Here is a 16,678-nt window from a genome sequence, read left to right on the forward strand (position 1 = left end):
CAACGGGGACAGAACTAAACATGAGAGACGTGAGCACACTGATAAAAAGGGAAGGACAAAGAGACTACAAGAGATTTATAAGAGAATGATGGCAATAGTCACAGGCAATGGAGTATGGGGGTCACAATTTAATTGCAGTTTTCTAAACCAATAAATGTATTCAATGCCACCTTAGTACTGTGCTTGGGGAAATCACATAATTTTAAGAAATCAATGATTAAAATTGCCACCCTAGTTTAAAATGGTGTTATTAATATATCAAGCTATTTTACATCACAATGATTATTTTTATTCCTACAGAGTGTCACAACCTCAACAAAGTATTATTATAATTCTTCATAATCAACTGTGGTCCCAAAGTGGAGTCAAAAGTTTCAAGTTTTAGTTTTTTGAAAGAAGTGTCTTTTTTTCTCATCATCCCACATGTTGAACACATATAAAAATTTAAATTGAGGGCTGCGGATGTGGCTCAAGCGGTAAAGCACTTGCCTGGTATGCGCGGGGCACTGGGTTCGATTCTCAGCATCACATAAAAATAAAATAAAGATGTTGTGTCCACCGAAAAATAAAAAATCTTTAAAAAAAAATTGAGCAACATACATATAGTAACTTTGAAATATTTTTCAGAATTCTACTAATAGGTGAATGATTAGTAATATTAATAATGGATATTAAATATATAAGCCCTAGATTGTGATTTCCACCCTACTTTAATGTACCTGTATAAATTCATTGAGGTAGTCACAGAATTGAAAACTTGGGGGTTAAAAAAGAGGCAGACAATGCATAACTTTATTTATATAAGTGAAGATCAAATAACAAGGATGTTTTCATAGTAGTTTGCCAAGAAAAAAGGATGAAGAAAATTTGAGAGGTGCAGTAGTATGGACATGGCAAATTATTAACAAAAAGAGATGACACTAATATTTTTTAAGTGTTTTTAGTTGTTGATAGACCTTTATTTATTTATACGTGGTGCTGAGAATCAAACCCAGTGTCTCACACATGCCAGGCAAGTGCACTACTGCTGAGCCTCAGCCCCAGCCCCAGATGACACTAATATTTACATTTCAAGTAGAAATGTAACATCTTGAATATTGTTTTAATTGCTATGTAATTGAGTGCTGCTAATAATTCTAAGAGAGCTAAGACATAAGTGCATACAATATTTGCATTAATAGTTTTATGCATTACATGGTTTACCATCCTGAGTCCATGAGGATTCTTGGCTTTTTAAAAAAAAAAAAAAAACAGGGCTGGGATTGAATTAGCACAAACTAAACAAGAATTCCTACCACTGAACTATATCCCTAATCCTCTTTTTCTTTTTAAAGAGATACACATATTAACCAAGAAACCAAAGCAAGAAATATTTTACCTTTCTTATATATTCAATCACCTTCATTTAAGCATTAGAGTAACTGAAGAAACAGCTTATCATCTACTTCAAATTTGTGTAACTGTTAACAATTACCCAGACTTTTAAAATTAAGATAATACAATAGATAATTTGTGATAGTAGATATAATCTGTACATTTTACCATCTACTTATTTAGCTGATGCCATCTGAAAAGGAGTAAAAACAGTACATTTCTCATCATCAATTATAAACTGTGAAGAAAATAATTTTTCTTCCAAATAAAAACTGATAAACTTTCAGGACTATAAAAATTCCATCCTTGGATATTAAAGAATATACAAGTATCATGTTTCTTTTTTAGAAGAGTAGGGGTGGGGATACTGCAGATTTTACTCAGGGGCGCTTCACCACTGAGCCACACCCTAGCCCTTTTTATTTTCAGACAGGGTCTCACTAAGTTGCTGAGACTGGTCTCAATCCTCCTGCCTCAGCCTCGCAAGTCGCTAGGATAACAGGCATGCATGAAATGCCTGGCTGATATCATATTTCTTAATCGTAAATGAATTCTACTGATGCTTACCAGAAAAGTAAAATCCGTGTCTTTTACATCCTTCCCAGTAATAAACAGTACCATAACTTTACATACAATTAAAAAAGCATACTTATAAAATAAAAATACAGGGGAGGGGAATGCCTTAAATACTTTCTGAAGTTTTACAGTTTAAAAATATATATATTCATTGTTGAAATTTTATATTTTAATATATCCTGCTAAAACTTCACACTTTAACATAAATTTTCTAGATTACTTTGCAATCTATTACTAATCTATTGTTTAAAAAAAAAAATAAAGAACACAGACTCAATTGTTAAGAGTGCCCCCTTGTAAGGGTTGAAGAATTTTTTCTTAAATTGCTCAACTACAGCAATGAACAAACAACATCCTTATTATTTGACCTTCACTTAGTATAAATACAATTATGCATTGTCTACCTCTTTTTTAACCCCCAAGTTTTCAATTCTGTGAATATCTCAATGAAATTGATACAGGTACATTAGGGCTTATATACTTAATATGATCAACTATTATTATTCACTACCAATATTCAATAATTTGCTTATTTACTGACCCCATATTTCTGTTATGGTTTCTTTGTGTCAACTATTAGGAGAATATTAACTTTATTTCTGTACAATCCTTGGGCTCCCCAAATTTCTATAGCTGCTCACTACTGAACAAAGACCAGATAAAAGAATTCATGTAAGTCTACATTTAACAGCAAATGGATCACTGCGCAACTCTTACATTGCATTCCTTTAGAAAGGAATCTTTCCAAGTTAAGAAAGTGAGATGTTTTGCTTTTATTTTATAAACAAACATGAAGGAAAAAGAACCTGGGTCTTGGATCACATGTAAAAAATTAGACAAGCAGACTCTGACTCTGGGGAATTTTTTAAAATGAGAACATCCTACTAAGGATATAAACACCATGGCAACCTCTTCCTATCTGATGGTTATTCTAAAATCACATTACTCATTCCAGGAATTCTCAAAACTGCTTTATTTCACAAAAAGGTGGTTTTGACTTGTCACTTATTATATATCACCCAATACCTTCAATAATTTTCTCTTCAGAAATTTCTTTTGGTGAATTTTAATTTTTGACGTTCTAGAGTATAAATAACCAATATTTTCAGTATGAATTATGTTAAGTCTGCCATCTACTCTTTAGTAACTTCTATTAAGGAATATTTAGCATAAAAGATATTCCTTCTTTTTAATAAACTCAATTTTGGGTGGAAATTAACCACTAACCTTCCTATCAATCTATAATACACTATGTCCATTCTTATTTTGGTGTTTCTGGTTACAAAACATGTACACCTTTCTAGAACCTTGAGAAGCTGGAATCTTTTTGTCAAAATCCATCAAATTTGCCAAATTGGTGCAGGAAAATTATATGGATACCAAAAAAGCAAAATCAGTCTCTTTTATATCCTTCCCCACAATAAACGATGGCATGACTCTCCCTATATATCCAAAAAGTATACTTATTAACAGGAAAAATCTAGGGGGGAAAAATCCTTAAATGCCTCTTGAAATCCTATTATGCATGATAATATCCTTTATCATTAGTATTTTTATTCTTTAAGATGTACAAGAACACAATCACTTGTTCACTGAAATAGCAGACATGGCTTTGATCAAAGACAATATATAGTTCAGTGCTGTATAGTTCAATGATGTACCTATCAGAACCACCTAAAGCTATACACACCAAACCTAATAAGTCATTAATAGTTTCCAGCAGTTCTCTAAATTTTCAAATATTTTTCACATGTAATTACTACTTCTAATATATATATTTAGTGGTAATTAACATTAAAATCAATCTACTAGTATTAAGTAATTCAGAGTAATAAACCATGAGTCAAATAATTCACTCTTTAAGTACTCAAGCTCTAAATATTATAAATTCTTTTAAACAATATTATAAATTTTGTTTTCACAACCAAAAACTTAAATGCCATTGATGATCCTTCCAAATATTTATGTCTAAAATCCTGGAAGGCTACACACAAACCCCTAAACAAATGTCATTACTTTAAAACGCTAGGAAAAAAAAAACTTTAATCATCAATTCTGAAAATTAGTTAAGTAATTAAAACCATTAAAGCATAACACTGACCTAACAGGACAAGAATTTTATTTTTATAATCTTTATTAATATGTGATCATCTTCAAGGGTCTTACTTGCTAGCCTTTTAAACAAATTTCTAAGGCAATTTTACAGTTCATTTGAAAGGTGATATCACATAACTCCTACAACCTTCGCCACTTTACAAAACAAAGGAAAAATTGTTTCAAAACTGCTATCTTAGAAATATTACTATAATTTAGAGCAGCTCTGTTAACTCATATCAATCAGTGTCTTAGATTGCCATGTACATCTTGATTGAGACATGCAATATGGATTCTGCTTTGGAAATTAGTTAATTGGCATGCAGATTTCTGCAGAGATCCATAATCCCAAAAAACAAAGGAAGGGAAACATTATAGGGCTGACTGACAACATATACTAAAGGTGGGGGCAGCTTTCACAATGATGGATATGGGGCAAGGAAAGAGGACACGAGTTCTTCAGCTTTCCAACAGCAATCAAAATTACTAGCTTCCATGTATGACAAGACATATTTTCGAAGTGTAAGTTATTAGACTGACTCATACCAGTTACCATCAAACTCTACAAAGTGTCAATGTAATCCAATTTAATCTTCTTTAACCATTAAAAAAAACTTTAAAGACTATTCCAAGGTAACAATTCATTTGGTCTATTTTAATAAATTACACATTCTAATTTGTATGTATGTTCTTCACATGTCATTTTAAAAGTATTTAAGACATCTTTGATAATTAAAATAGAGTAGCCATGTTGAAAATAATAAGTTTACATAAACTATTACGGACTTGAATGCACTAGTGATTAAGGTAGCTCAAGGCTTTAACTTTGAATGAGCTTAATAAAAAACATCAGGGTAAGTTTGAGACATCTATCCCTATACTAAATGTTATACTAAAATGCTGGGGCGTGGTGGCTCACACCTGTAATCCCAGCAGCTCTGGAGGCTGAGGCAGAAGGATGGAGAGTTCAAAGCCAGCCTCAGTAAAAGTGAGGCACTAAGCAACTCAGTGAGACCCTGTCTCTAAATAAAATTCAAAATAGGGCTCAGGATGTGGCTCAAGCCCCATTACCAAAAAAAAAAATAAAAAAAGTAACTAAAATATTTCAAATACTTTTAAAACAATTCAAAGTTAATTATTTTTCCTTTACTATGTTAGCAAAGTTTGAACATATAACTTGATATTTTGACAATCATGGTTTTGGTTTACCTATATATTCTGGGCTGAGAGTGAGACAAATTATCAAACTTGCCAAAATAAAAGGAGCCTATCTGACTGCCTTTGATATGCTTCAGTGAATTCATAAGAAAACAACATGTTCAACAAAACATTATACCCAGTGCTTGGAAGTGAAAACAGTGACCTGCAACTTCATGTAGCTTTGGTAAAAGCAGACAAAAATGAGTTTCTACCTTCGGGGTTACATATTTGTTAGCGTACAGAGATATATTAATCCTGGTTAGTATTAAAAGCATTAACTTGAGGAGGAAATGTCTGCAATTAGTTCAATCTATTAACTAAAAGTTTCACAGAAAAAAAGTTATAAAGAAAAAAAATATGTTTGAATAGTTTGCAACCTGTAATTCTATACGAATCACTAAAATTCAAAGACCTTTTTAATTATATTATTTCTAGTAAAATCAAATCTAAAAATATAATACCTGGATTCCTCCTTGTTGAAACAGAAATTAAACTAATTATGTAATTTTTAAAGTAGATACTCTGAAAATCCCAATTCACAAGTATACAAAATAGGATAAATAATAAAGGGTGTATATGAATGAAAAGCTACAATAATTCCAATTTTTGCCACCTTGGCAAGGTACTGCACATATACATTAATATAATAGAAATGGCACAGTCTCTGAGGACACGTTCCACATTTTATTTACATTTTAAGACTAACTTTAATCTCAAAATCACATATCCATACACCTATTTCCTTTTTGTTGACTTCACTTAAACTTAAATGCATGGTTTATTAAACAAAGACTGTAAACAAATATTTACCATGTTACATGTAACACACAGGAACAGCTTTTAACAGAAATCCATCGACCCCCCCCCAACATTTTTTATTATAAATACAGGTATCAAAACAATCCTGAACATATTTTTGATACTACTAGTAGTCAGCACCCACACCGCTTCAAAAATTACCACAATTTGTGACAATATTCATTGTACCTGCTACTTAAACAATTTCAACTGCAGCTCTTTCACTAAGCGAGATGGACAAAGCATGCCATTTCTGTTTGTCTTTCTTGAGATTTTACTTTTCAGAAACACGCAAGTTTCCAATGCATCTGACACTTCTTGCCATGCTTTCCTCTTGTAAACCTGAATTCTATTTCGAGTACTCCAGGTTCATGTTTAAATGACAGTGCCTTAACAAAAGAAAGAAAAATTGTGCTGCATTTTTCCTCCTGTTACCTGAAAACATAATGGGTGTACATATATTAAATATATCCTTACAAATGTCCGGGTCATGTTTACCAGCTGGAATTCTTTTACTTAATGTGTGGGTAATTTTGCATTGTGATATTTAATCAAGACATTAATATGAGTAGAAGGTTGTTGATTTAAGACAAGTTTGAGATTCACTAAAATTAATTGTTGTACGTTTGTCCTTCTGGTGGCTGTGGAAGCTTCATATTTTCTTTGGACATCATTAGACGTCTTAGCTCTTGAAGTACAACTTTAATGCTATATGAATTTTGCCATTTTGCTAACACTGGTATGCTTCGTGCATCCACCTGAAAGGGGAAGGAAAAAGGACAATTAACTTCTAAGTTTAAAGTATTATGGCACCAATTTTGTAAACATGCTTTAATAAGAATGTTATATAATGAAATTATAGATTCAAAAAGTATACTATAAAATTACAGGTTCAGAATTAATACAAAATTTAGGGAAATATTTCTTCTTTAACAGGAATTTCCTAAAAATGTTATACTAAATAACTAATTTATAAAAATATTTATAAGTTTCTTCTTAATGATATAAGGTCAAAAAGTTTCTATTTCCAAGGCCACTACCCAAAATCTGGACAAATTAACTCAAACTGAAATTCAGATAAGAGTTTCTAATCTGATCTCTGCATTCAGACTTTTCTTTCCAATGTAATCCATTAACCTTCCACTGTGATTGACTAAATTGGGCTAAAACTTCTTCAAAGACCTGATTGTCAGGTATTGACATTTATCTGGGGATAGTGTTATTTCCTAAAAACCCCATTCAGGAAGCTTTTTAAAATCTGACTTCAGAACTCACCCATTGGGACCCTCCTATCTCTCCCCACCTCCCACCCTGGGTGTTTGTCAATAATCACTGGGGGACTGGGGTCCTCAGTGGTAGAGTGCTCACCTAGCACATGTGAGGCACTGGGTTCAATCCTCAGTACCATTTAAAAATAAATAAATAAAATAAAGGTATTATGTCCATCTACAACTAAAATAATTTTTTAAATTAAAAAATAAGTAACCACTGGGAAGATAACCAATGGAAAGATGACCAAAATACATAAGCAGAAAAACTGGAACATGAGATGTCCACAAAGGCACCAAAAAGCTCCAACATATGCCTACAAATATAGAAGACTACATGCAAATATAGGGCTGTGCACAGGCTTACAAAAGACCCCAGAGGCCATAAGTTCTCACTTACAGCTTTCCTTGAACAACATACAAGATTATATGCCAAGTAGAATTTATCCCAGAATTGCAAGACAGTTTAAATATATTTTTAATCAGTATATTATACCATGTATTAGAACAGAGAACAAATATTATGATTATCTTAGTATGTGCAAAAATAATTTGACAAAATCCAACAATTTTTCATGATATAAACACATAAGAAACTACAAATAGAAGTGAACTGCCTCAATTCTCAAAAGGGAGTTTACAAAATCACAGTTAACATCATTCTTAATGGTGATAAACTGTTTCCTTCTCAGATCAGGAACAAAGACAGGGATGTCTGTACTTATCAATTCTATTTGACACTATACTGAACAGGACACTTAAGTAAAAAAATGAAATAAAAGGCAGTTGGCTTGGAAAGACAGAAATAAAACACTCTCTATTTGCAGATGACATAATCTTGTATACAGGCAATTCTAAAGACTCCACTGAAGAAACTATGGATAATAAGCAAGCTCAGCGGGGCTGCAGAATACAAGTAAAAATCACTTACAATGCATAAAATAAAAACTAGCAGAACAATGCCATTTAATACAGGATCAAAAGAATACACAGGTATAAATTTAACAAAAGAAGTATGAGATGTACGTATTAAGAACTATAAAGTAGTATGACGATGACAATATTCCTCAAATTAATGTACAGATAAAATTCCTATAAAAATTTCAACTGCCTTGGGCTGGGGATGTGGCTCAAGCGGTAGCGCGCTCGCCTGGCATGCGTGCGGCGCTGGGTTCGATCCTCAGCACCACATACAAATAAAGATGTTATGTCTGCCGAAAACTAAAAAAAAATATTAAAAATTCTCTCTCTCTCTCTCTCTCTCTCTCTCCCTAAAAAAAATTTTCAACTGCCTTTTTCATTTCTCAGAAATGAACAAGCTGATCCCAAATTCATACAGAAATGCAAGAAACCCAGAATAGTCAAAACAATACAAGAAAGAAGAAAAGTACTAATTTCAAAAACTGCTGCAAAGCTACAATAATAGCCGGGTATGGTGGTGCATGCCTGTAATCCCAGCAGATCAGGAGGCTGAGGCAGGAAGATATCATAAGTTCAAAGTCAGCCTCAGCAATTCAAGAAGTACCTACACTGCTTAGCAAGATAGTCTCAAAATAAAATATAAAAAGGGTAGGGGATGTGGATCAATGGTTAAGCACCCCTGGTTTCAATCCCTGGGCATCAAAAATAAATAAATTAATTAACAGTAAAAATATGAGCTTTCATTTTGTATATCTTTTTAAATTTCATTTTCCTAGCAATGTTTACTGTGTTTTACAAAGTACAGATCTACAACAGGTTAAAGCCAGACAACTAAGTCAAAAAATATGCCACCCTAAGCAGCACAGCCCTAGGGTACAAGAACACTTGTATATGAATGTTCACTGTAGGGGCACTGGAGCTATGGATCAGCGGTAGAGCACTCGCCTAGCACGTGCAAGGCCCTGGGTTCGACTCTCAGAACCACATAAAAATAAGTAAATAAATAAAGGTATTAAAAAAAAAAAAAAAAAAAAAGAATGTTCATTGTAGCAATCTTTTCAGTATAAACTAAAAAAATGTAAAGGCCCAAAAAGTGGAAAATGAATATTAAACAGTAAAAATGAGGGCTATAATTTGCATGCTTCAACATGGATGATCTTGAAAAATCACTAACATGATACCATATAAAAGTGATATAATCACAGACACAGATACACAATGCATAGTGAAAGCAAGATAATTATGTACAGAATGATAAACACCAAATTAAAGATGGGGCTTCCACTGCAGAATGAGGACAGGGAAAGAGGAAAGCACCACACACAGAATTAACTTTAGAATGTCCTTTTGTATTAAATTTTTAAAAATCAGTTACAAAAAAGATAAATATTAAAATTTGACAAGTTAGGTGAAAGATATATAGATGTTGGTTATATCATTCTTGATGTTGGTTATATCATTCTCTAAAACTTATCTATATATTATAAATGTTTCAAAAACACCAAAAATATTTGATTCTGGCACAAAGCCCCTGAAAAAATAAAATCACCAAAAATAAAACAAAGAAAAATAATAAATGTATATTAACTTTAAGAAAAGAATAAAAGGGTGATTCCAATAGAGTAAAAGAGGGGACATAATTCAAATTAGGCAATCAGGAAAGACTTCTCTGAGGAACTGCCATTTACACTGAGAAGTATTCATAGGGGATTAACCAGACCAGAAGATGAAATTCTCAGATAGAAAGAATAGAAAGTGGAAAAGTCCTGAGGCAAAATGAAAAACTTGCTCCTTTATCAGTTAGATTTATAACATGCAGGCAAGCATATATCTTGTGAGCTCCCAGTGAGCCATGGAAAGAAATATGCACACTGAAGAGGAATATGAAAAAGAAAAACCTGGAATAAATCTTACAATGCTGGAACACAACAAATGGCATCAAGATAAGGCTGTGGTTTTTAATAGATGGCAGATAGGAAAGAAACATGGAGAGAGACACAAAATGGATGATACATGGGTAACATGTTAGTAATGTAAAAAGGAATATACAAGAAGTCAAGCTGTTTGGTGAGGGAGGGATACTAGGGATTGAACCCAAAGGCACTTTACCACTGATCTACATCCCCATCCCCAGCCCTTTCTTTTTGTTGTTTTTTTTAATTTTGAGAAAGAGTCCATTAAGTTGCTTGGGGCCTGATAAACTGCTGAAGCAGGCCTCTAACTTGCAATCCTCCTGTTTCAGCCTCCCAACTGAGTCACTGGGATTACAGCATTCACCACCAAGTAACTAAATCAAGGCTACAACTTATTTCCTAAGACAGATGTATTTTGCATGTAAGTATGCTCTCAACATGGCACCAAGACGGTCTGGACTTCAAGGCCCTAACAAGAATGAACCTAGGAATCTATTCACATAACAAATTCAGCTATTTCTATTAATTTATAGGGGTCAGAAACAGCATGTCCTTTTGGTTTATTTGCTTAACATGACATGCTCAGGCATGACTGTTACAGTAGGCACACTTGTTCCTCCCAGAAAAACACCATTTGTGAATATTCGTCCTTTTTATCTTAATAAATGTACCCTTATCCCTAAAGAAAGGAAATAATAGTCATTTTTTCACAAATAAGGATTCAGTCAAACTATGTCTACAGATTCAAACAATAAAATCTTAATAATTAACGGTTATCATCACATCTACCTAGGTAGGTGCATTAAGGTTTCTAAGGATACACTGATTTATAAAGAAAAATAATATGAGACAAGCACCTTTTTTTAGTCTTTCAGCTAAACAAAAGTTCTTTAAAACTTTCTCCTGACTATATTATATAAAATAACTATTTTAACTTACCATTCCACTGGAATTATTTATTCCATTCATATTAATTTTTGTTACAAATCTAACAGATGGAGGAGCTTCTGGGTATTTAGGTCCACATTCTACTTTCAGGCTATATATTCTGTTTTCATAATTTGTCTGAAAAGGAAAAGAAAAAAGATAATCATAATTATAATACCTGAAATAATAAAGAATAAATGTACTCACTATGACAGTAAACTTAAGAATTTATTTTTCTACATTTAATTGGTCTATATAGTTAGGAAAAAATGCAAACATACTGAAAAGCAGAAATTTTATAAAATTAAAATAATTCTACAAAATAACATAATCAGAACTCACTTTTTGTGGTATAAACAATGCCTATGACAAATAAGGAAAAAGGAAACCACTTAAATTTAGAATTTGCTAAAAAAGATACACCATAAAAGGAGGGACTATTTGATTTGTGTCACACATATAGAAAGGTTCTCATTTTCCAACATAGTCCTGTTTATTCCTAGTGACCTAATGTTAATTATTAATAGTGCCTCTTTTCATTCTCAAAAGGATCTGATTGGATAACAAATTATGGTCACTCTACTTAGAATGGCAATCAATAACTTCTAGTAAAAGAGAAAATATCAGCACCAGGCACTGTGGTGCATGCCTGTGATCCTAACAGCTTGGGGGTCTGAGGCAAAAGGATTGGGAGTTCAGAGCCAGCCCCAGCAACTTAGCAAGGTCCTAAGCAACTCAGTGAGACCCTGTCTCTAAATAAAACATAAAACAGTGGGGGGCTGTGGATATGGCTCAGTAGTTAAGTGCCCTTGGGTTTAATCCCTGGTACGAGGGAGTGGCAGAGGGACAGGGAAAGGGACAGGGAGAAAATCATATTATACCATCTTGCAGTGGTAAAACATAATTATTTTAAGTCTCCAATTACTTATACTTACATTACTGTTTCATTAAACATCATTATTTGAAATCAGAGATACAACAGCTAAGTTGTTTTGGTTTTTTTTGGTTGGGGGAGGAGTAGCAGGTATTGAACTCGACCACTGAACCACATCCCCAGCCCTACTTTGTATTTTATTTAGAGACAGGATCTCAATGAGTTGCTTAGCATCTCACTTTTGCTGAGGCTGGCTTTGAATTCAGCATCCTCTTGCCTCAGCCTCGCAGTCACTGGGATTATAGGCATGTGCCATAGCACCCAATAGCAAAGTTTACACTTCGACATAATGTTGAAGTAGGGTTTCTTAAATATTAAGTTTAATTAATATTACTGCCTTATAAAACACCCATTTTAAGGCTATGACTTAAAGCTTCTAGATTATTCACTTCAATGCTTATTCTTATGTCTACTAACTTTTTTTTTTAAGGCTTTTATTTGGTTAACTTATAGTCTATACTAAAACAGGATAACAAATTCAATATCTACTGATTCCTATATAAACCAGGAAGAAAAAAAAAAAAAGCTAATTTGTTCTATTGATCTTACTTACCAAGCTGGTTCCTTTACTGTAAATAAACCCTAATCCCAAGTGCATATAAAATTTGCAACATTAAACTACTGTAATGTAAAATGCATGCAACAATCAAGGTACAAATGTTATTAAACATTTCAATATGTTCAAAAAGAGATGTATAAAACTCATCCAAGTTTAATAACAAATAGTGTGCCCTCCATTTTAGATAGATATAATAATTACTAAAATTAGATCTCAAGAGATCATCTTGTCTGTGGTTCTTCAATCTGAATTCATCAGACAAAAGAACACTAAAAAAAAAAAAAAATTACTAGCCCCCCACCCAAAAAATTCTGTAATATTAAAAATACCTGAGATATCTAAAAAAACAAAACTAGAACTCCCAAACTCCTACACTTTGCTGTACCTAGAAATAATTTAGTGTTTTCTTGTAAAGAAAAATAAGCATACACCAACTCTACAATGTACCAATTCTACTCTCAGGCATTTACCCTAGAAAAACAGAAACAAACATATGTTCATAAAAAGGCTTCTTTAAGAATATACTCTCATGTATGACTAAAAAAAATAAAATAAAAATAAATTGTAAGGTTAAAAAAAAAAGAATATACTCATGGGGCTGGGGTTGTGGCTCAGTAGTACAGAGCTTGCCTAGCATGTGTGAGGCACTGGGTTCAATCCCCAGCACCACGTAAACAAATTAAATAAGCAAAATAAAGGTATTGTGTCCATCTACAACTAAAAAATATATTTTTTAAAAAAGAATATACTCATATTGTGAATTGAGCAGCTATGAACACTGATGTGGCTAAGTCCTTTCGGTATAGACCAAGGTGTGGGATAGCTCAGTCAAATGGTGGTTCCATTCCAAGTTTTCTAAGGAATCTTTTTTTTTTTTAAGAGAGAGAGAGAGAGAGAGAGAGAGAGAGAGAGAGAGAGAGAGAGAGAGAGAGAGAGAGAGAATTTCAATATTTATTTTTCAGTTTTCGGCGGACACAACATCTTTGTTTGTATGTGGTGCTGAGGATCGAACCCGGGCTGCACGCATGCCAGGCAAGCGCGCTACCGCTTGAGCCACATCCCCAGCCCAAGGAATCTTCATACTACTTTCCAGATTGGTTGCACCAATTTGCAGTCCCACCAGCAATATATGAGAGTGCCTTTTCCTCACGAACATCTATTGTTGTCTGTATTCTTGATAACTGCCATTCTGACTCGCATGAGATAAAATCTTAAGAGTAGTTTTGATTTGCATTTCTGTAATTAGTAGAGATGTTGAACATTTTTTCATATATTTGTTGACTGAATACATATCTTCTTCTGAGAAGTGTCTGTTCAGCTCCTTAGCCCATTTATTGATTGGGCTGTTTGTTTTTTTGGTGTTAGGTTTTTGAGAGCTTTATATATCCTAGAGATTAGTGCTTTATCTGACGTGTGTATGGCAAAAATTTGCTCCCAAAATGTAGGCTCTCTGTTCACCTCATTGATTGTTTCTTCTGCTGAGAAGAAGCTTTTTAATTTGAATCTATCCCATTTATTAATTCTTGATTTTATTTCTTGTGCTTCAGGAAGCAAACTAGATGCCCTTCAATAAATTAATGGATAAAGAAACTGTGGTATATATACACAACAGAATATTACTCAGAGAATAAAATTATGGCATTCGCAGGTAAATGGATGGAGTTGAAGAATATTATGCTAAGCGAAGTAAACTAATCCCAAAAAACCAAAGGCCAATGTTCTCTCTGATAAGTGGATACTGATCCATAACAGGCAGAGGGGAGGCATGGGAAAAATGGAGGAACTTTGAGCAAAGAGGAAGGAGAGAAGGGAGGGTACATGGAGGCAAGAAAGATGGTGGAATGAGATGGATACCATTACCCTAGGTACAAGTATGACTGCACATAAGGTGCAATGTTACACTGTATACAATATAGAAATGTAAAGTTGTGCTGCAATTGTGTACAATGAATCAAAATGCATTCTGCTGTCATATATACCTAATTAAAATAAATTATTTTTTAAAAGATAATACACTCATAGTAGCCAGGCACTGTGGTAAACCCATGTAATTCTAATGACTAGGAGGCCAAGGCAGGAGAATTACAAGTTGGAGGATAGCCTCAGCAACTTAGTGAGACCCTGTCTTAAAATATAAAATAAAAAGAACTGAGGAAAAAAACAAAACAAAAAAGGACTGAAAATGTAACTCAGTGGTCAAGTAACCCTGGGTTCAATTCTCAGTACCAAAAAAAGAGAACAGTCATTGCAGTTTTATTTCTAACATCCAGAAAGATAAAATCCTAATGAACAGGAAAACTGACATCCATACATTAAAATACAATTCTGCAATAAAAGAAACACTTTTGCTACCTGTGACAACATAGCTGAGTTGCGCAAACATTGTGTAAAGAAGCAGAACCATTAAGTGTGCACGCTATGATTCTACTGATCAAAGTCTTAGACCATGTGAAACTACTCTCAGGAGCAGGAAGAAGGGAGAGCAAGTGAAAAAGGGCATGGGGAGCTTTCTGAAGTGAATAAAAGATTCTATATCTCAATAGTAGCAGAGGTAGTGAGGTATTTGTCAAATTCACAGCAAAATCTATATATTTCATTAAATATAAATTCTACCTTAATTTTTGTAAAGTTATAGAGATCCCTAAACTAGCCCACTAACCTAATTCAATGCTTAGAATAAATTTAAATTTCTACATCTTAATTAACACTTTACCTCCTCTAAATTTTAAATTAACAGCCTAGTCTTCCTTTTATCTAACAAAATAGCAAAATAAAATAGAAATGAAGGTAGGAAAAGGAGCTAATATTTACAAGTCAGGTGCTCTCCTTTGTCTATGATTTCATTTAATTCTCACAACTTCTAAAGATGGAGACAGTACCTCTATTTACATATGAGAAAGCTTGAAAAAGTTACTAAGCCTCTTATGCCAACAAATATTGCTACAGAAAATAGAACAAACAAATACAAAGAAAAGTTGTTAATCCTATAGATCCAAATAACTATTGGAATAATTTTAAAAACAGGAATACAAGGGCTGGGGATATAGCTCAGTTGGTAGAGTGCTTTCCTAACATGCACAAAGCCCTGAGTTCAATCCCAGCACCACCAAAAAATAAAAATAAAAGCAGAAATATAAAAGGCTGTGGATGGGGCTGGGGATGTGGCTCAAGCGGTAGCGCGCTTGCCTGGCATGCATGCGGCCCGGGTTCGATCCTCAGCACCACATACAAACAAAGATGTTGTGCCCACCAATAACTAAAAATAAATAAATAAAGATTAAAATTCTCTTCCTTCTCTCTCTCTCTCTCTCTCTCTCTCTCTCTCTCTCTCTCTCTCTCTCTCTCTTTAAAAAAAATTTAAAAGAAAAAAAAGAAAGGCTGTGGATGTAGCTCAGTTGTAGGGTGTGTATTTTGAATGAGTGAGGCCCTGGGTTCAATCCTCAGCATGGTGGGGAAAAATATTAAGGATCTTAATTAATATCATACAAAATAAAAAACAACCATGACCCTAAAAAACAAATGCCAAATGTCTTCTTTGATATAAGGAGAGCAACTAAGAACAGAGCAGGGAGGAAGAGCATGAGAAAAAGATTAACATTAAACAGGGACTAGAGGTGGGAGGGAAAGGGAGAGAGAAGGGAAATTGCATGGAAATGGAAGGAGACCCTCACTGTTATACAAAATTACATATAAGAGGTTGTGAGGGGAAAGGGAAAAAAAAAAAACAAGGGAGAGAATTGAATTACAGCAGATGGGGTAGAGAGAGAAGATGGGAGGGGAGGGGAGGGGAGGGGGGATAGTAGAGGATAGGAAAGGTAGCAGAATACAACAGTCACTAGTATGGCATTATGTAAAAACGTGGATGTGTAACCGATGTGATTTTGCAATCTGTATATGGGGTAAAAATGGGAGTTCATAACCCACTTGAATCAAATGTATGAAATATGATATGTCAAGAGCTTTGTAATGTTTTGAACAACCAATAAAAAAAAAGAGAGAATGAAAAAAATAAATAAAAAACAACCATGAAACAGTATGTGAAGGTAAGAGTCTTACTAGTGTTGTGGCTGAATGTGGATACTCAAAACTGGGAACAAAATTGCTCTAAATATTC

General features: G+C 33.6%; 1 protein-coding gene across 1 annotated transcript in view; it reads right to left on the bottom strand.

Annotated features, from left to right (window-relative positions):
- Positions 1–113: 113 nt before the first annotated feature.
- Ube2v2 (ubiquitin conjugating enzyme E2 V2) overlaps positions 114–16,678 on the bottom strand; it is a 37,543-nt gene continuing 20,978 nt past the window's right edge. Inside the window, exons 3-4 of the mRNA XM_027932823.2 lie at positions 11,084–11,209; positions 114–6,800 (exon numbers count right to left, since the gene is read on the bottom strand). Of these exons, the coding sequence (XP_027788624.1) occupies positions 6,654–6,800; positions 11,084–11,209 (273 nt within the window). The 3' untranslated portion in view covers positions 114–6,653. The remainder of the gene's footprint in view (positions 6,801–11,083; positions 11,210–16,678) is intronic.

This window comes from Marmota flaviventris, chromosome 15, assembly GCF_047511675.1.
Source record: "Marmota flaviventris isolate mMarFla1 chromosome 15, mMarFla1.hap1, whole genome shotgun sequence".
Lineage (NCBI taxonomy): Eukaryota > Metazoa > Chordata > Mammalia > Rodentia > Sciuridae > Marmota > Marmota flaviventris.